The 21,976-nt window shown below is 34.3% G+C and overlaps 1 protein-coding gene across 1 annotated transcript; it reads right to left on the reverse strand.

Annotated features, from left to right (window-relative positions):
- Positions 1-1,442: 1,442 nt before the first annotated feature.
- Positions 1,443-2,410, reverse strand: LOC141682530 (ethylene-responsive transcription factor 1B-like). Its single transcript, XM_074487218.1, has one exon. It carries the CDS (start codon positions 2,331-2,333, stop codon positions 1,644-1,646), a length of 690 nt encoding a protein of 229 aa, XP_074343319.1. The 5' UTR covers positions 2,334-2,410; the 3' UTR covers positions 1,443-1,643.
- Positions 2,411-21,976: the final 19,566 nt, after the last annotated feature.

A 21,976-nucleotide genomic window follows, 5' to 3' on the forward strand; every position in this document is an offset into this window, starting at 1 on the left:
TTTGTTGAGCTATAATTTAAATAGGTTTAGAAAATAAAAATTTAAAACATATGCATTTCTCTATGTATCTTGAGATAAAAATAGAGTTTTTTTGAAAATATGATTTTTAAAGTTATTTTTGCAAAAATACGTTTCTATAAAAAATTTATTCGCAAAACATATTTTTTGAATTTTTTTATAAAATTACCATTTTCCAATCAAATACAACCTCAGTTGTATCTCGAATGTAATAAAAAAATTATATCATTTTCTAGAAGTTATAAAAGGAGCGCATTTTTTATAGCAAATTAAAGATGATAAAATTGTAAATAAATTTAAAAATAGTAATTTTGATAATTTGTAAGTTGAAAAACACCTTAGGTCTGTTAGCGAAATCTACAGTTATTTCATGTGAACATCGATTACCAAATCTTTAATAAAATATGGGAGATCAGTTTTTTAGAAGGATAATTAAAGCTGACCTTAAAAAAATTTCCAACAATTTCTCCTTCTCCTTATCAGACTTTCGCCTCGCATTATTGCTCTCTGCACCACAGAGGGTGTGTTTGGTACACAGCAACAACAACAAAAACCTATTTGTTAAAATTCAAAATTTGCTTTTTGGAAAAATAATTTTGATCTAAAAATCGCTGTTAGAGAAAGTAAGTCCCCCAATATTTTTAGAAAAAACTGATTTTCAGTTTTTGTTGGAAGAATATGCTGATTTCATCATCAAACTTTACCAAAAACATTTTTATTTTTATTTTTTTGCATCAAAACATATATATATCAAAAATACTAAACTCATTTGATTTTTACAACAACAATTTTTAAGGGCACTTTTTCTAACAACAAAACAGTTTTTTAACAGCAGACTAGTTAACCAATTAAAATCGACTGAGTCTGTCATTTTAAAATAAACTTGAGGATAATTATGAGTAGTGCTAGGTGTACAGAATTTTGTACAAATTATTTATACATAATGACATGACATTTGATGTACAGTATTTTAATTATTTTTGCTGATGTAAATATAAAGATTCATTTCAATTAAAACACACCATGGACCATGTGTCATTATACAAAATTTTGTACACTATTTTGCACGCCAAACATTTTCCAATAATTATATCAATAAATTGTGATACTCAGGTGCACGTGTCTTAGTTGAGTTGGTGACAATAACTATGATTGATTTAGAGATGGTGAGGATTAATCCGTGACAAGCGGTTGGATGATGCAAGGTTTGTGAGCAAGTATTGTAACTTTTATATCTTAGTGAGCTATACTTTGTTTTTGAAATTGAAAATAAATTCATTTAGAAATCTAACGAGTTTTAAATTGTTAAAAATGTTGCTTAACAATTGCGGTTCTTGTCTGAATTCTCTCTACAAAGTCACCGATCCGTGGGACCATCATGAAAGAAAAAGACGATGTACTATACAGTTAATTGGACCCAGAAATCACAATATAATGAAGAGATTATTTGATTAACCTATAAAATAATCTCATGATCTATTCATTAACTTTATCCTTGTTCAGTTGTTCACATACAAATATGCCTGATACCGAAAACATCTAATATCTACACCAAATAAAACAAAACTATAAGTAGTGGATTAAAAAACATTAGGAAACCGAAAAGTAATTCTTATTTTCTAATTTCACCAAAGAGAAGAATGGTCCGTTAAACTTAAAAGTTGTTCCAAATAATCTGCACCCAAGTCCTCCAACACAACAACATTCTCGATTTTCACCTCTTTGTGTTGTTTGCTTATGCTTTTACTTTTCTTATTCACGCTTGTTTTTCTCATAGAATGTCGTTTCTTTAGTGCAACCACAGGTGAACACCCTGCCTCACAACTATGTTTCATCTCCACTAACGATTCTTGAACTCGTTCTACTGGAAAATTTAGAATAGCAGAGGAACCTCGCATCGAAAACGCAGCTTGATCATAAGCTAAAGCAGCTTGTTCTGCACTATCAAATGTACCAAGCCATACTCTTACTCCATTTCGTGTCGAGTCTCGTATTTCTGCTGCAAATTTTCCCCAGGGGCGTCTTCGTACGCCCCTGTATGGTTTTTGTTCCTTAACTACAACTTCGCTGTTTTTTTGCTCTTTCGAGTTCACCTCATCATCCTTAGTTTCCTCGGATGAGCTGTTTTCGGATACTTCTTGTGGTGCCTGTGACAGAACACCGAAAAGGAGCATTTCTTCGGAGTCATTAAAATTGAAAGGAAGGGAATTGTTGAACCGCATGTCATCCCAGGAGAAAGAATTTGATCCGAATGAAGATGATTGCGGTGAGAATTCGGAATCAAGGTTCTCGAAAAGTGATAAATCCATCTCCATTTTGGTCTGTTTGATGAAGTTTTAGTAATGCTCAAGTATTTTCAAGTATGTAACGAACTTATTTGATTTTGTGGGCTGGTGCCTTGGCTCCTTAAATACCGGAGAAAAGGAGATTTGAATTGAAATAAAAGACCATAGAAAGTGAGTCAAAAGGAAAAGAACAAGAAGGGCAAAGTAGTAAAAGGACAGAAAAAAATGACCAAAGAGGATGCATATAAATATAATATAATATCTGGATAGTAATAATTGGAGAAACCTTTAATTTGATAAAAAATAATAAAAATAATAGTAATACTAGTCCACTTGGAAATCTCACACATGGGTCAAAGAAAAGGGTGGCGGCCAGGTCAGAGAAGAAGTTGGAATGAGATCAGCATTTCATATGAAACTTGTGAATTTTATACATAAATATTTAGGATCTCTTTTCTTGGTGCCTTGCATTCTTTGTATCTTGTAGATCAGTCTTTGAATCACATGACACGAGCTCTGTAATTTTGGCACCTATAATTCTAAATGTTTTATTTATAGCATTTTATTGACCGTTTGAGTATGATATGATGTTACGATTGTTAATTAATGTAAGGGGGGAATCACAGAAAGTTCCTAGTTTAACAAACTGGTTATTATTATATTTATTCACTATCTATTAGGGATGTCAACGGATCGAGTTCGGATTGGGTATTGTAAAATCCAAATCCAAATATTTTCGGGTTATTCAAATTCATATTTGTCGAGTTCTGGATCGGATTTGTTATTTTTCGGGTATCCAAAATTATGAATAATATAGTCAAATTTAATATAATTTATAAATATAATTACCTTTAATTACATTTAAATATTAGCTAAAATTAAAAAACAATAACTAATTAGTCAATCACATTAAAAGACAAATAGTATTTAGTGTTTCATGTTTAATGTGTTTCATGTTTAGTTTTCAGATCTTAACAAACATGAAATATGAATTATATAAGATATCTGATTGATATATTTTATGAGACAGAATTATATTTCATATCAATTAGAAGTTATCTTGTAACTGTGTACTATATAAACACAGACATAGGTTTACACTATATGTGTTATCATTATCGAGAAGATCATACATTGTAACATAACACCTCTCGTGATATTTGTTCATCACTGAGAGAGAACAGTTCCATTGTAACAGAGTTTATTATATCGAATACATCTGTTTTTTGTTACTTGTGTTCTAAATCGATTTGATTGTATTAAACATTGTATTCAACCCCCTTCTACAGTGTTGTGTGACCTAACAAGTGTTATCAGAGCCTATCTGTTAACACACATACAGTAATGATCCAAAACAATCATGTCTGAAGAAGCAGAAAATCCAACCAAGCCCGCCAAAATTGAAGAAACTCCAAAGACTCAAACCCACAGTCGATATAAGACTATTAGGGTTCCCATGCTGAGACCTTCTGAGTATCCCATATGGAAAGTGAAGATGACTATGTTTCTGGAAGCTACAAATACAGTTGACCTTGACAGAATTAATGAAGGACCACATAAGTCAACCAAGCTCTCTGTTGCAGTTGCAGATCAGCCAGCAAAGACCGTACCAAAGGAGAAAAGTGAGTATACAGCTGAAGATATCTCATCTATTGCCAAGGATGCAAAGGTAAGGCATTTGCTGCATAGTGCCATTGATAATGTCATGTGTAACAGCCCGCACTTCCGGACTATTAATTCTAAATTGAAACTAATACAAAATACACTTTTAATCCAAAAGTCTATTACAAAGATTACGATTACAAAAGCGCAGCTAAAAGCGGAAGCCCAAAGGTCAATCTACTCCCATTCTAAGTCCTCGAACACCAATGCTATCCAACTCGAAATCTTAGACGAAACCTGAAATTGAAAGGGGTGAGCTACAAAGCCCAGCAAGTACAAATTGACTAACTATTTAACTGAAAAACAATGGGTGTTTTTAATAAAACAATTTTTCTCAAAACAATAATAATTTTGTAAAAACAATTTCTAAAATAAATCCAACCCAAAGTTTTATATTTTAAAATTTAGAATTTAAAACAGAAGAGTTCAGATTTTTATAACAGATCAGACCAGAGTAAAACAGAACGAAACGATAATTCTTATAAATACCACAGTCTTGATCTACGGCCACACTTTGCCAGTAGCCGGCATCTAATTCTTATTATTATTCTTTATACCACACTTTGCCAGTGGTCGGCATCTAAAGTTCAATAATTATGCACCCTTAATAGGTATCTAAAGTTCCACACTGGTGCGCCTACCAAGGGTATCTAAGGCTAGTTCCGGAACTATAGCGTAAATTACGAACATGTTCGAAAACGTAGAGACTGGGTTTCAAAAGATTCTCGTATCTTATTCTAATATAGTTCGAAACAAAGTTCTTATATCTTATACGAAATTTGAAAATCAGAGTATCAAAACTTTTCCGAAAATAAAAGCAAGTCAAAAAGTACTTACCCCAAAGCCTGACCAGATCTGAATATAGCTTTTTTGACCCTCTAAACGACGTTATCTTGAAAAACACGAAAGTTGAAGATAACGAAAAGACCTCTCCGAAAAGTCCAGAATCACTGAATTCTGACTTACGATGAATTTTCTACGAATTTTACAAGACTGCTGATTTTTGCTGAGAAGAGCCCTACGAATTTTTATATTAAAAATGACGAAGACGAATATGGTGTATTTATAACGATACCAAACCCTATATCTTAACCTACAAGTTATCCATATTAGTATCTGATCCAAATTTTAGGCACATTAGTCTAATTCAATTTTAAATCTTCGTCCTTATCTAATTTTAATTCTTTTTATTCTATTATTCAATTATTAATCGAATTCTAAAAATTAAGGGATATTACATCATGTCAAACAAGGTAATTCACTGCAAGACTGCAAAGGAGATATGGGATGCCTTGGAGACAAGATGTCAGGGAACTGATGCAATCAAAAAGAACAGGAGGACTATACTCACTCAAGAGTATGAGCACTTTGACTCAAAACCTGATGAGTCATTAACTGGTTTATATGACAGATTTGTCAAACTCTTGAATGATCTGTCACTGGTGGATAAGGAATATGATCTTGAAGATTCAAATCTTAAATTCCTTTTAGCTCTTTCTGAAAGTTGGGATTTGAAGTCAACTACTATAAGAGACAACTATGCTCTTGATGAAACTACTCTTGATGAAATTTATGGTATGCTCAAGACTTATGAACTTGAGATGGATCAAAGAAGCAAGAGACATGGGAGAAAGTCAAGGACAGTTGCTCTTAAGACTAAGGAGGAATCTCCCAAAGTGGTTGTCTTAAAGAAAGGCAAAGGAAAGGCTCTCATCATAAAGTTTGATTCAGAATCATCAAGTACTGATGATGATGATTCAGAAACTGAAAGTCTACCTGAAGTAGATGCTGATGAAGAGATGATGAAATTGTGTGCTCTTATGGTGAAGGGTATCACAAAGATAGCCTGCACGGAATTTAGAAGGGGAAAGAAGTTTTCCAGAAAAAGTGGAAGTTCTGATAAGAAGGGATTCAGAAAATCTGAAGGCAAAGTACGAAAGTTTGACAGAGGAGATTACTCGAATGTCAAATGCTACAACTGTGGTGAGAAAGGCCACATATCTCCTGAATGCAAGAAAGGAAAGAGTGACAAAGGCAAGGCTCTTGTCACAAAGAAGAAAAGCTGGACAGACACTTCAGATTCTGAAGATGAGGAGAACTATGCCTTGATGTAAAATGATGATAGCAATTCTGATGCTGCTGAATTAAAGGTACCTCAAACAACTTATGCTTTTCATACTGATAATATTACTGAGTTGAGATTATATCTTAAAATCATGTTTATTAGCTATAGAGATCAAACTTTAACATGTGAAAGATTAACTTCTGAAAATTTTGCTTTTAAAAAGAGGAATGATTATTTAGAAAAAGAGTTAGTCATGTTCCATCAAACTCAGAAAGAAAGAGATGATGCCTTTTATGTTAGAGATGAAGTGCTAAAAATGAATAAATCTCTAAAAACTGAGTTAGAAAAGGAAAGAGAGATTATCAGGACTTGGACTAACTCTGGCAGAACAACTCAGAATTTGCTAAGTAGTGGAAACTGGAAAGAGGGCTTAGGTTATGGAGATGACAAAAGTGAAAAATGAACTGAACAAATTGAGCCAATTATTGTTAAACAAACTGTTAAGCCAAAGGTAAATCATGTTAAGTTTGTAGCTAAAACTGTAAAGTCTGATTATGAAAAGATGAAAGAATCTGTGACAGAAGTTAAGGAGAATTCAACTTCTGACAAATTAGAACATGATAAACCAGCTGAAGTCAACATAGGCTTAATGACAAAGAAGCAGCTTAAACATAAGCTGGAAGAGATTAGCAGTGTGAATAAGGTAAAAGCAGCTAGGAAAAATAGGAATGGAAAGGAAGGTGTGAATAAAAGTAATAATTATATGGCTGTTCCTAATGCTCCTAGAAAGAAATATTATAACTGTGGAAACTCTAACCATCTTGCTTATTTTTGCAGGAAGAATAAGAATATAAACTTTTTTACCTCCTAAATCAGGAGTTAAGAGTCAGTCTGTAAGATTTAAGCCACAAAATCCTTGTTTTCATTGTGGTAGTATATGGCATTCCATTTATACTTGTAAGGAATATCATAGTTTGTACTATGATTATTATCAGATAAAACCTTCTTTGAAGAAAGTTACTTTAATTCCTTCTAGTATAAAGTATGATGCAAAGTCTGATACTGTAAAATCTGATAAGAAAAATGTTAGCATTAACTCTGATGTTAAATCCGCTGCAAATGCTAACAAACTTAATAAGGCCAAATGATCCAAGCAAGTCTGGGTCCTTAAAACTAACCATTAGTGGTCTTTGTGATTACAGGGCAACAGGAAGAACATCCTATTTCTGGACAGTGGATGTTCAGGACATATGACTGGAAATAAAGCTCTGCTATCAGACTTTGTGGAGAAAGCTGGCCCAGGAGTATCTTATGGAGATGGCAACATGGGAAAAACTTCGGGATATGGAAATATCAATCTTGGGAATGTCATCATTGAAACAGTAGCTCTTTTCTCAAGACTTAAACACAATCTGTTGAGTATAAGTCAAATCTGTGACAGAGGTTATCATGTGGATTTCTTTGAAGAATACTGTGAAGTTATAAGCAATTCTACATGCAAAGTGGTTCTGAAAGATAACAGGCATGGTAACATTTATGAAGCCAGACTTTCAACAAGTACTGATGGTTCTGCAATCTGTCTATTAAGTAGAGCATTAATTGAAGAAAGCTGGAATTGACACAAGAAACTCTCTCATTTAAATTTCAATAATATAAATGACCTTGTAAAGAAAGATCTTGTGAGAGGACTGCCAAAGTCAGTTCTTGCTCCTGATGGCCTTTGTGATTCATGTCAAAAGGCAAAATAAAGAAAATCTTCTTTTCAGAGCAAAACTGTGTCATCAATTTTTGAGCCTTATCACCTACTGCATGTTGATCTATTTGGTCTAGTCAATGTCATGTTTATTGCAAAGAAGTAATATGCTATGGTTATAGTGGATGAGTTCACAAGGTACACTTGGGTGTACTTCTTGCACAAGAAGAATGAAACTGCATTTACTCTAACTGATCATGTCAGACAGCTGGATAAATTGATCAAAGATTCTGTTAAAATAAAAATGAGTGATAATGGCACTGAGTTCAAGAATTTTATTATGGAAGAGTTCTGCAAAGAGCATGGAATCAAACAAAAATTTTCTGCACCTGGAACTGCACAGCAAAATGGAGTTGTAGAAAGAAAGAACAGGACTCTCATTGAAGCTGCACGAACAATGCTTGATGAAGCAAAGCTGCCAACCTATTTTCGGGCTGAAGCTGTGCAGACTGCTTGTTTTACACAGAATGCTACACTCATAAACAAGCATGGAAAAACACCATATGAGATGGTGAAGAAAAAGAAGCCAAATCTGAAATACTTTCATGTATTTGGTTGCAAGTGTTTTGTTCTTAAGAATCATCCTGAGCAGCTGTCAAAATTTGATCTAAAAGCTGATGAAGGAATTTTTGTTGGATATCCACTTTCCACAAAAGCCTTCAGAGTCTACAATTTAAGAACAAGGATTGTCATGGAATCTATCAATGTCTCTTTTGATGATAAGAAGATTACCGGACTTGAAGATTTCAATGATCATGATCAGCTGAGATTTGAGAATGAAGACTTAAATCCTGATCATGTAAGTTCTGACGGTTTAAGTTCTGATGACATTGAAACTGTGGTAACAACTCCAAAGGAAAATGCACATGTCCAGGGGGGCAAGCTGAAGACCTACCACATCTCAAGACTCTCGAGAAGCATTAGAACCTGTCACTGGCTCTTCAAGTTCTGATTCATCTAGTTCTGATGAGCCAAGTTCTGATAATTTTGGAAGCTCTAATTCTTCAAATCCTGAAAAATCAAACTCAAATTCTGAAGTCTCAGAGAGCATAACTATAGGGGGAGCATCAGAAAATGCTGAAGGAGACAGTCATGGTGGAGGATCCAGTTCTAGAGATTAACTTCCATCTGCAAGGAAGTGGACTAAAGCACACGCCTGATTTAATCATTGGAGATCCTGAAGCAGGTGTCAGAACTAGAACTGCAACTTCAAATGAATGTCTCTATCATTCCTTTCTATCTCAGACTAAACCAAAGAAAGTGGAAGAAGCTCTTCAAGATTTTGATTGGGTGCAAGCAATACAGGAAGAGTTAAATGAATTTGAAAGAAATAAAGTCTGGACCCTAGTGCTAAGACCAAAGAACAGATCTGTTGTGGGTACAAAATGGGTGTTCAGAAATAAAACTAACAGTGATGGCATAATTACAAGGAATAAAGCAAGGATGGTTGCTAAAGGCTACTCTCAACAGGAGGGTATTGATTATGATGAAACATTTGCACCAGTTGCTAGATTAGAAGCCATAAAGATTATTTTGGCTTATGTTGCTCACAAAAAGTTCAAAGTCTTTCAAATGGATGTGAAAAGTTCATTTCTCAATGGAAAATTGGAAGATGAGGTATATGTTGAACAACCTCCAGGCTTTGTAGATAATAAATTTCCCAATCATGTCTACAGGCTTGACAAAGCACTTTATGGCCTTAAAAAAACTCCAAGAGCATGGTATGAGACTTTAGCTCAATTCCTTCTGGAAAGTGCATTTCACGGAGGCACAATTGACAAGACTTTATACTACCTCAACCATGGAAAGGACTTACTTTTGGTACAAATATATGTTGATGATATCATATTTGGTTCTACAAATGCCAAACTTTGTGAGAGGTTTGCAAAACTAATGCAGTCAAGATATAAAATGAGTATGATGGGAGAACTCAGCTATATTCTGGGCCTTCAAGTCAAGCAAAATTAAGAAGGAACTTTTATCTGTCAATCCAAGTACACCAGAAATTTACTGAAGAAATTTGGAATGCAAGATTGTTCAACTGCATCCACTCCCATGGCCACTGCAACCAAGTTATATAAGGATACTGGTAAATCAGTAGATACTACTAACTACAGAGGTATGATTGGCTCTTTACTCTATTTAACTGCAAGTAGACCTGATATCACGTATGCTACATGTCTTTGTGCAAGATTTCAGGCTGATCCAAGAGAACCTCACTTAAAAGCCGTGAAAAGAATTTTTAAGTACCTCAAGGGTACAGCTGATTTTAGAGATGCACAAAAAGCCTGGGCCCGAAAATCTGGCCCGGCCCGATCCGGTCAAAGCCCGGTCAAGCCCGGCCCGGTCCCGGCCCGGGCTTCGGGCCTCGACGGGCCCTATATTTTTAGGCAAAGCCCGGCCCGGCCCGATTAAAAGCCCGAAAAAGCCCGGTTATAATCTGATTATTCTAATAGATTTTCTTATATATTTATAAATTCATATTTACTTAAATATAAATAATACTTTAAGTACATATATATTTACATATTTGTGATTATTAATATTATTTATATACTTCGTTCCATAAATAATGAAAGAAAATATAATCAATACACTATATATATTTGAATATCATTGTTATCATAAATAATGAAAGAAAATATAATGAAAGTCAATTTCCACATCAACTGCAGAAGCAGAATATATTGCTGCAGGAAGCTGTTGTGCACAGATTCTTTGGATGAAGAATCAGTTACTGAATTATGGGTTAGAATTTTCTAAAATCCCTATTTACTGTGATAATCAAAGTGCTATTGCTATGATAGGTAATCCAGTTCAACACTCAATGATAAAGCACATCAGCATTATGTACCATTTCATAAGGGAACATTTGGATGAAGGTACAGTGGAATTGCATTTTGTTCCAACAGATCAACAGCTAGTAGATATCTTCACAAAACCACTATGTGAAGCTACTTTTATAAGATTGGTAAATGAACTTGGAATGGTTTCAGGTTCTTTCTCTACATCTGCTTAGTTTTTTTCTCATGCATCAGACTTTATGATCAGTGTTTACAGATTGAATTATCTCTATGTAATCTGTGCTTAATTTGTAAATTCGTTAAATGATGATTGTTATATGATGTGGATCTATATAATCTGAAATCCAATGAGGATAACTGTGCTAGATGCTGACCTAATAGTCTTTAACATACTATAAATCCCATGTCTGAATTAGTTGTTCATGTGGAAACTCATTAACACAAGCAAATTCTGATATTGAGCTTAGTTAAGTTTACTTTGTGTATCTTATTACTAAGTCATAAACTAGAATCTTGTTTCTTATCTGTCAAATTCTGATGTCAGTAAATCTTAAGGATGAACTACATGATGTTAAGCCTCACTTATCAAAAGAAAAGAAAAGAAAAGAAAAGAAAAGAATTCAGGTACTCCTTTGAGATCTAGAGTAAATATGTGGAAGGGAAGACCCAAGTGCATTGCTGGTATTAAGTAATATGCATTAGAAAAGTAAATAAATTTTCTTGATGACTTTTCACATTCTCTGATTACTGGAGAAATACTCTGACAACAGCATAAATTCTGATCAGCAGTCGTGACTCACTTACACTGAGAAGCCATTATAAAAAGGAATTTCAAAAGATGCATAAAATGAGCACAAACAGTTAAGGTGGACTCATGCATAAATTTGTTCTATAGTAGACTTCATGATTGATGACAGTTTTTAAGCACTTTTCCGAGTTATGCCTTATTTATAAGATGTACTGAAGTTTATCAGACTTTACTCTTTATATGATATTTTGCTAAATGCACACACTTTCACTCCATATGAATGATGAAAATTACTGTGGTGATTAAGTTATTTTTGACAAACAGTCAAGTGTCATTTGCATAATTTATGAGGACAAGTTCTGATGGAAGTTCTGATGATTAAACTCTGAAGAAAACAATTCAGTCTTTGTACGGAGAATTACAGGAACAAACATTCACTTATTGAGTACAGAAGCCAGATTCTGATGACTGTTAAAATCTGATATGAGTTAAGTTCTGATATTAAATTCTGATGGAATCCTTGATGCTTATGTGGCATTTTTCTTTACTTGACTTATTTGTGGTAAAATCTGCAACAGTCATATTTAAATCAGAATATATTTGGGTAAAATAAAAATAGTCATAATCAATATGGGTTAGTGGTAAACGTGTTGGTTTTGAAAAACTGCATGTGCATAATAATTATTAATTATTTCCCGTGCCCATTAACTCATGCTTTAACTTTTTACTGACTATTATTATTACACATCGGTCTAGGGAGACGAGACATCATTATTTTTATTCTTAATTATTAAACAGTCCTCGCGTCCCTTGGTATTCTATTGGCTATTTAAACCGACTATTCATCCCCGCCAAAGCATCTTCCATTTTCTCACAAACTCACTCTTTCTTTTAATTCTCATCATTTTTCTTTTTTATAAACAAAAATGGTTCGTTTCAACTTGTTCATGAACTATGAAACTTTCAATATCGAGTTGAGTTGTGATGACTGGCAACATGAGTGGCATGTCACCGCCATTCCTGAAGAACTCTGGAACTCCATTCCACAAGAGGTTCACACAGACCTCTTTTTCTTTTCGATGGACTACCATCTCCATCTTGATCGATTGGAAGAAGAAAGGAGAGAAGCTCTCCATCAGCAAGAACGGATCATCCGTCTTGCAGTGCTCTTTGTCAGCAGCAGAAGGAACTAGTCGTTAGGTCTTCTTAGACTAGGACTAAGGCTGTTGATGTTAAGATTCTTAGAATAGGACTATCTTGTAATATTTGCATGTAATCGATAAATTTCATGAAATGTACTCATCTGATATATTAATGAAATTTCCTTTAATTGCAAGATTTAGTCTCTGTTTCTCAAATTATGTGACTGTGCATGTTTTAATTGCAATTTATTAATCTTTACTTCATCTATTTTTAACTTTATCCTGTGATGAATGTTTTGATTACAATTATGGTCAATAATAAATTTTGTTGATTTGAGGATGAAATAATTGAAGCACAGGTTCCTGCATCAGAACAAATGAAGCTGAGAATGTTACTTCTCATAAAGAAACAACAGCTCAAAGTTCTGATACTTTGACAAGGAAATTTGTAAATTCTGATGTTGCAACAACAACTCGTTCTTTGGCAAGGATATTGAAGAAAATGAAGGCTATGAGGTATTTTGCTAAATCTTCATCAGAAGATAATGAAGAAGCAGAGGAAGGGGATCAGGAATCTCTGATCTCACAAGAACCAATCATTATTGAAGCTCTGATTTCTCCAGCTCAAGCCACAGACACTGTTACTGATACAGTGGTAACACCTCCTGACTCTCCAATAAAAGCTACAGATGATGCTAAAGAACAAACTAACAACTCTGAGATAGATATTCATAATTTAAATATACCTCAAGTTCTTTATCTGGAAGCTCCAACTACTGAAGCTCAGCCATCTACAGTCAAATCTCCAATCTTAGATGCTGAGATACCATCTACATCAAAGAGACCGGCTCTGGAGATCAATTCTGATGATCAGAATTTATATGATGTTATTCTTGAATCTCCAGTTGCATCACACACTCTTGTACTGTCAGAAAATGATGAAACTTCCTCAAGTTCAGGAGACAGTATTTTTGTTGAAACTCCAGTTCCTATTGTGGGAAAGGAAGCTTTGGTGAAGAAATTTGTTAGACCGGATGCTCATGTACCTTGGGAAGAAACTCACAGGGGAGTTGAGTGGACCAAGAAGTGGTATGAATCAGATTTTATTTTATGCACCAAAATTCTGACAGAGCATGTATCAAAAGCTGATGAGTTATTATCAAATTCTGATTTCAAGACTCAACTCAAGGTTACAACTATGAGTACAAGAAGTCTTCATGGTCTACATTCTATTACTCATGCTAAGGTTGATATACTCAAGGTACAAGCTGATAAGCTAGATCTACAGCTCAAGCTTGACAAGAATAGGTATGTCAGACCTACTCTTGAGAAAATTGAATCCATTGAGAAGGTTCAAGAGGAGCAACCTGCCCAAATTGCTGAGGTTCTGGTAAATCAAGCTTCTCAGAAAGCTCAATTGGATGAAATCCAATCTTCAGTTAAACGTATTCTCTCTCTCTCTCTCTCTCTCTTACTTCCTGATGATGCTAAAAAGGGGGAGAAGGTAGTTAAGTCCAAATGCTCACCTACACAAGTACTGAAGAAGAAGGATGATAAAGGTGATGACCTGGAAAACTCTGAAAAGAGCAGAGGTCAAAGAAAAGTTCAAGGAAAATCTTCTATACAGAACAAGTCAAGTTCTGATGCTGTGAATGCTCAAAGTCTGAAGTCAAGTGCTGACAAATAAAGTCTGATGTCAAGTTCTGATATTCTGATTCAGTCAGGATCAAAAGACTCTCAGAAGTTTATGCAAACTCTGAAGCTAAAAGGGAAGCAGACTATTGTTTATTACAAAGATCCTAAAATCCAGACACTTGATGAGGAGATAGCAAAAAGATTATTTCTGAAATACAATCCAGGAATGGATTTAGAAGCTCTCAAGGAGGAAGAAGCTAGATTTGCAACTGAGAAGACCAATCTTAAGTCTAAAGCTTCTGATACAAAGAAACCTCCAAGGCCTAAGGAAAAAGGCATTGTGATCAAGGAAAAGTCAAATTCTGAAATTTCAAAGGTCAAGACTAGATCACAGACTGAGAGTGATCCCAAAGAAAAAGGGAAAGAAAGAGTTGATGAACCAACCAAGTCACTGGAGATGAAAATTCCTCAAGTTCTGATGAAATCGGTGTGCAAAATGGTTCAAGTAACTGATGATAATCTTGTTGAAGATGAAACTGTTCAAATTCTGAAAAGAAGAAAGATAATTGAAGAATCTAAAACAACCTCTGACACTACTCAAGTTGTTCAGAATGAAGGACATCAAGTTATAGAAGAAACAGCAAATTCTGATCAAGCTATCAAGACATCAACTACTGACAATGTTCAAGTTGATTTGAATAAAATGACAATTGCTGATAAGAAGAAGATGTTATGGAAGAAAGCTACTCCAGTTGAACCAAAATCCAATCTCATGATTAATCAACTCGCTACATTTGGGTTGAGAGCCAAGCAACCTAGAGATAGAGCTGGATTAGGTTCTGACGAAGAGAAGATTCAAATAGGAGTAGAATTTACTCTAAGAGATCCTTTCATTTTGACAAACAAACCATATGAACAAATCAAACAAAAGCACCTTGATAAAGTGTTGTCTGCTCAAGTTGTGATAGATGCTCATGATAAGGAGAATCTAAAAGTGAAATTGATCTTATTTCTCAATGATGGAAGGACTTATAGACTAGCTGATACCGATGTACTAAAGAAGTCTGTCAGAGAGCTTCAACATATTCACTATCTTTTGGAAGTAAAATTTGATGTTACAAGAAGATGGTCAGAATACATTTTGAAGGCTATAAGAGATCTACTCAGAATCTCTGGTAGAAAGACTTCTTATTACAGTCCAATGATTAATGAAGATGATGGAAGAGAAATTCCTATGCTGAAGAATTCTGCTAAGGTGGAAGTTATTCTGAAAGGAAGATGCTTATGTTATAATGAAAACTCTTCACATCCTAAAGTTATCAGACTTGGTGATGGACTTGAAAGAACATCCATTCAAGCTCTCAGAACAGCCATTTATCAGATTAGTGATAGTAAAGAAGAAAAACTGATGCAGGTCAAAGCACAGTTAGTTGAAGTTCTGAGGAAAGCTGAAGATAAGCTGGTGAAAGATTTTGTTAAGAATCATTATGGATTCAGATTGATCCAGTGATGTTGGTAAAGCTGGATGTTCTGTAAGTTGTAATTGATAGTCTTATTAAACTCTTATTGCATTTGAACTTAAATGTTTTTGACATCATCAAATCTATTAAATTGTATATTCTTGCATAATTTACAAGTTGGGGGAGATTGTTGGATATATTTGAGATGTCATGTCTAATGTGTTTAATGTTTCATTTTCAGATCTTAAAAAACAGGAAATATCAGTTCTTACTAGAATCAGTACTAACTGGAAGTCAGGACTTAATGTCATATCAGGACTTAAGGTCATATCAGAACTTAAGTACGGGAGGACTTACAGTTAAGGAAGGAAGCTGATTAACAGTAGAAGATCGAGACTAATACAGAAGAAGATATGCAAGGAAAGAGTTAAAGGACTAGAAGAATTATATAAGATATCTGATTGATATATTTTAGGAGATAGAATTATATTCCATATCAATTAGAAGTTATCTTGTAACTATGTACTATATAAACACAGACATAGGTTTACACTATATGTGTTATCATTATCGAGAAGATCATACATTATAACCTAGCAGCTCTCGTGATATTTGTTCATCACTGAGAGAGAACAGTTCCATTGTAACAGAGTTTATTATATCGAATACATCTGTTTTCAGTTACTTGTGTTCTAAATCGATTTGATTGTATTAAACACTGTATTCAACCCCCTTCTACAGTATTGTGTGACCTAACAAAAACTAGTTACATAAGTACCAGTAATAAGTTAGTAACGAGTAACTCGGTCCATTCATTATAACTAGCATAATAACCCGTGCGAGACACGGGTCATTTTCTAGATTTTTTTGTACACTATATAATCATATTAGTAAAATTCTTGATCATTTTCTTATTGATAAAAATTGTATAACGTCTACAACATATCAGATACAAGTTGAGTATCTATGAATGTGTATGATTTTCATATAAAACATTAATAACGTTCATAACGTTTTTAATAGATCTCGTTATTCATAATACATATTTTCTTATTTGTGTCGTGTAATTTATATTTACTAAATGAATACGAGCAGGTAGTCATTGTACGTATAAAAGGAAAAAATTGAAGTTAATCCATCAAATATTGTGAATATGTTTATAAAAAGAAACTAAAAATTAACATATATGTACATTGCAGAGTCGAGTAATTTTTTTGAGTTTATGTCAAATAAACCCGGAGTAATGAGATATTTTATTACTAAAGTAATTACTAATTTAAAATTACCTTTCTTAATTTAAAAATATTAGTAATGCATAATTAAAGTGGTCAAGACCTGCAATCGTAATATTCAACAAAGTAGAATTTACACTACAATTAATGTTAGATATATTTATAATGTCATGTCTAATGATGATTTGTGTTTAGTTTTCAGATCTTAACTAATAGGACAAATCAGAACTTAACTGGAAATCAGTTCTTATACTGAAGTCATGACTTAAGATATCAGGACTTAAGTTGTCAGAACGTAAGTTATCAGAAGATATTTATCAGGAGATAATATCAGGACTTAAGGAGAATTTCAGATAAGGAAGGCGTCTGATTGAAAGGAAAGAAGATCGAGACTAAAACATAAATAAATATGCATGAAGAAGAATTCTATGAAGAATAGAATACGTGGAAGAAAAGATAACTGATTGATATATTTTAGGATACAGAATCATATTCGATATCAATTAGAAGATTGTCTTGTAACTGTGTGTCTATATAAACACAGCATAGGGTTTACACTATATGTGTTATCTTAATCGAAAATATTATTCTTTGTAACCCTAGCAGCTCTCGTGATAATTTGTTCATCACTGAGAGAGAACAGTTCTTTGTAACAGAATTTATTGTGTTGAATAAAATGTGTGTTTTGTTACTTGAGTTCTTATATTCGATTTGATTGTAGTAAACAATGTATTCAACCCCCTTTTACAGTGTGTGTGTAACCTAACAAGTGGTATCAGAGCAATCTGTTAACATACATACAGTAAAGATCCAAAAATAATCATGTCTGAAGAAACACAAACTCCAACCAAGCCCACCAAAACTGAAGAAACTCCAAAGACTCAAATCCATAATTGATATGAGACTATTAGGGTTCCCATACTGAAACCTTCTGAGTATCCCATATGGAAGGTGAGGATGTCTACGTTTCTGGAAGCTACAGATCCAGAATACCTTGACAGAATTAATGAAGGACCACATAAGCCAACCAAGCTCTCTGTTGTAGTTACAGATCAGCCAGCACAGACTGTACCAAAGGAGAAAAGTGAATATACAGCTGAAGATATCTCATCTATTGCAAAGGATGCAAAGGTAAGAAATTTGCTGCATAGTGCCATTGATAATGTCATGTCAAACAGGGTAATTAACTGCAAGACTGCAAAGGAGATATGGGATGCCTTGGAGACAAGATGTCAGGGAACTGATTCAATTAAGAAGAACAGGAAGACTATACTCACTCAAGAGTATGAGCACTTTGACTCAAAACCTGATGAGTCATTAACTGGTTTATATGACAGATTTTTCAAACTCTTGAATGATCTGTCACTGGTGGATAAGGAATATGATCTTGAAGATACTAATCTTAAATTCCTTTTAGCTCTTCCTGAAAGTTGGGACTTGAAGGCAACTACTATAAGAGACAACTATGCTCTTGATGAAACTACTCTTGATGAAATTTATGGTATGCTCAAGACTCATGAACTTGAGATGAAACAAAGAAATAAGAGGAAAGGGAGAAAGTCAAGGACAGTTGCTCTTAAGGCTGAGGAAGAATCCCCTAAAGTGGCTGTCTCAAAGAAAGGCAAAGGAAAGGCTCTCATCACAAAGTCTGATACTGAGTCATCAAGTTCTGATAGTGATGAGGATTCAGAAACTGAAAGTCTATCTGAGATGGATGTTGATGAAGAGATGATAAAATTATGTGCTCTTATGGTGAAGGGTATCACAAAGATAGCTTACAGGAAATTTAGAAGGGGAATGAAGTTTTCCAGGAAAAGTGGAAGTTCTGATAAGAAGGGATTCAGAAAATCTGAAGGCAAAGCTGGAAAGTCTGACAGAGGAGATCACTCAAATGTTAAATGTTACAATTGTGGTGAGAAAGGTCACATATCTCCTGACTGCAAGAAAGGAAAAGGTGACAAAGGCAAGGCACTTGTCACAAAGAAGAAAAGCTGGACAGACACTCCAGATTCTGAAAGTGAGGTGAACTAGGCTTTGATGGCAAATGTTGATAGCAGTTCTGAAGCTGTTGAGTTAAAGGTAACTCAAAAAACTTATGCTCTTCATACTGATGATATTACTGAGTTGAGAAGATATCTTAAAACCATGTTCATTAGTTATAGAGATCAAACTTTAACATGTGAAAGGTTAACTTCTGAAAAATTGGCTTTTAAGAAAAAGAATGACTATTTAGAAAAAGAGTTAGTTATGTTCCATCAAACTCAGAAAGATAGAGATGGTGTTTTTTATGTTAGAGATGAAGTGTTAAAATTGAATCAATCTCTAAAAACTGAGTTAGAAAAGGAAAGAGAGATTATCAGGACTTGGACTAACTCAGGAAGAACAACTCAGAATTTGTTAAGTAGTGGAAACTGGAAAGAGGGCTTAGGTTATGGAGATGATAAGAATAATAAAGGAACTGTAGAAATTGAGCCTATAGTTGTTAAACAAAAGCCAAAGGTAAATCCTGTAAAGTTTGTAGCTGTAAAGTCTGATATTGATAAATCAGAAGTTAAAGAGAAATTAACTTCTGACAAACCAAAACAGGATAAGCCAACTGAAGTTAACATAGGCTTAATGACAAAGAAGCAGCTTAAGCATAAGCTGAAAGATGTAAAGAATGTAAACAAGGTAAAGCCACCTAGGAAAAATAGGAATGGAAAGGAAGGAGTGAATAAAAACAATGATTATAAGCCTGTTCCTAATGCTCCTAGAAAGAAATGTTATAACTGTGGAAATTCTAACCATCTGGCTTCTTTTTGCGGGAAGAATAAAAACATAAACTCCTTACCTTCAAAATCAGGAGTTAAGAGTCAGTCTGTTAGATATAGGCCACAAAATCCTTGTTTTCATTGTTGTAGTTTATGGCATTCCATTTATACTTGTAAGGACTATCATAGTTTGTACTATGATTATTATCAAATAAAACCTTCTTTAAGAAAGTTAGCATTATTCCTTCTAGTATAAGTTCTGATGCAAAGTCTGATACTGTAAATTCTGATAAGAAAAATGTTAACTTAAACTCTGATGTTAAATCCGCTGCAAATGTTAACAAACTTAATAAGGTCAAAGGATCCAAGCAAGTCCGGGTCCTTAAAACTAATCATTAGTGGTTTTTGTGATTGCAGGGCAACAGGAAAAATATCCTAGTTGTGGACAGTGGATGTTCAGGACATATGACTGGAAATAAAGCCCTGCTATCATACTTTGTGGAGAAAGCTGGCCCAGGTGTTTCTTATGGAGATGGCAACATGGGAAAAACTCAGGGATATGGCAATATCAATCTTGGGGATGTCATCATTGAAAAAGTAGCTCTAGTCTCAGGATTTAAACACAATCTGTTGAGTGTTAGTCAAATCTGTGACAGAGGTTATCATGTGGATTTCTTTGAAGAACACTATGAAGTTGTAAGCAAATCTACAGGCAAAGTTATTCTGAAAGGATACAGGCATGGTAACATTTATGAAGCCAAGCTTTCAACAAGTTCTGATGGTTCTGTAATCTGTCTGTTAAGCAGAGCATCAATTGAAGAAAGCTGGAATTGGTACAAGAAACTCTCTCATTTAAATTTTAACAATATAAATGAACTTGTCAAGAAAGATCCTGTGAGAGGACTGCCAAAATCAGTGTTTGCTCCTGATGGCCTTTGTGATTCATGTCAAAAGGAAAAACAAAGAAAATCTTCATTCAAGAGCAAGACTGAATCTTCAATTCTTGAGCCTTATCACCTACTACATGTTGATCTATTTGGTCCAGTGAATGTCATGTCTATTGCAAAGAAGAAATATGTTATGGTCATAGTGGATGAGTTCACCAGATACACATGGGTGTATTTCTTGCACACAAAAAGTGAAACTACATCTATCTTGATTGATCATGTCAAACAACTGGATAAATTGGTTGAAGACTCTGTGAAAATCATAAGAAGTGATAATGGCACTGAGTTCAAAAATTTGATTATGGAAGAATTCTGCAAAGACCATGGAATCAAGCAGGAATTTTCTTCTCCTGGAAGTCCACAGCAAAATGGAGTTGTTGAAAGAAATAATAGAACTCTTATTGAAGCTGCACGAACTATGCTTGATGAAGCAAAGTTACCAACCTATTTTTGGACTGAAGCTGTGCAGACTGCTTGTTTTACTCAGAATGCAACACTTATCAACAAGCATGGAAAGACACCATATGATATGGTGAAGAAAAAGAAGCCAAATCTGAAGTATTTTCATGTATTTGGATGCAAGTGTTTTTTTCTTAAGACTCATCCTGAATAGCTATCCAAATTTGATCTAAAAGCTGATGAAGGAATTTTTGTTTGATATCCACTTTCCACAAAAGCCTTCAGAGTCTACAATTTAAGAACAAGGGTTGTCATGGAATCTATCAATGTCTCTTTTGATGATAAGAAGATTACAGGACTTGAAGATTTCAATGATCATGATCAAATGAGATATGAGAATGAAGTTTAAATTCTGATTCTGTAAATCCTGACAGTCTAAATCCTGATACTGCAAACTCTGATGGGTTAAACTCCGATGTTATTGAAACTGTGGTAACTACGCCAAAGGAAAATGCACCTGTGCAGGGGGAGCATATTGAAGATACAACCACATCTCAAGAAGCATCAGAACCTAGAACAGGCTCTTCAAGTTTTGATGAGCCAAGTTCTGATAATTCTGGAAACTCAAATTCTGAAGGATCCAACTCAGAGAGCATAATTTCGGGGGGAGCATCAGAATATCTTGATGGAGACAGCATGGATCATGGGGGAGCATCCAGTTCTAGAGATAATCTTCCATCTGCAAGGAAGTGAACTAAAGCACATACACCTGACTTGATTATAGGAGATCCAGAAGCAGGTATAAGAACTAGAACAATAACATCAAATGAATGTCTCTATCACTTTTTTCTTTCTCAGACTGAACCAAAGAAAGTGGAAGAAGCTCTTCAAGATGCTGATTGGGTGCAAGTAATGCAGGAAGAGTTAAATGAATTTGAAAGAAATAAAGTCTGGACCCTAGTGCCAAGACTAAAGAACAGATCTGTTGTTGGTACAAAATGGGTGTTCAGAAATAAAACTGATAGTGATGGCATAATTACAAGGAATAAAGCAAGGCTGGTTGCAAAAGGATACTC

The sequence above is a fragment of the Apium graveolens genome, chromosome 9 (genome assembly GCF_009905375.1).
Source record: "Apium graveolens cultivar Ventura chromosome 9, ASM990537v1, whole genome shotgun sequence".
Lineage (NCBI taxonomy): Eukaryota > Viridiplantae > Streptophyta > Magnoliopsida > Apiales > Apiaceae > Apium > Apium graveolens.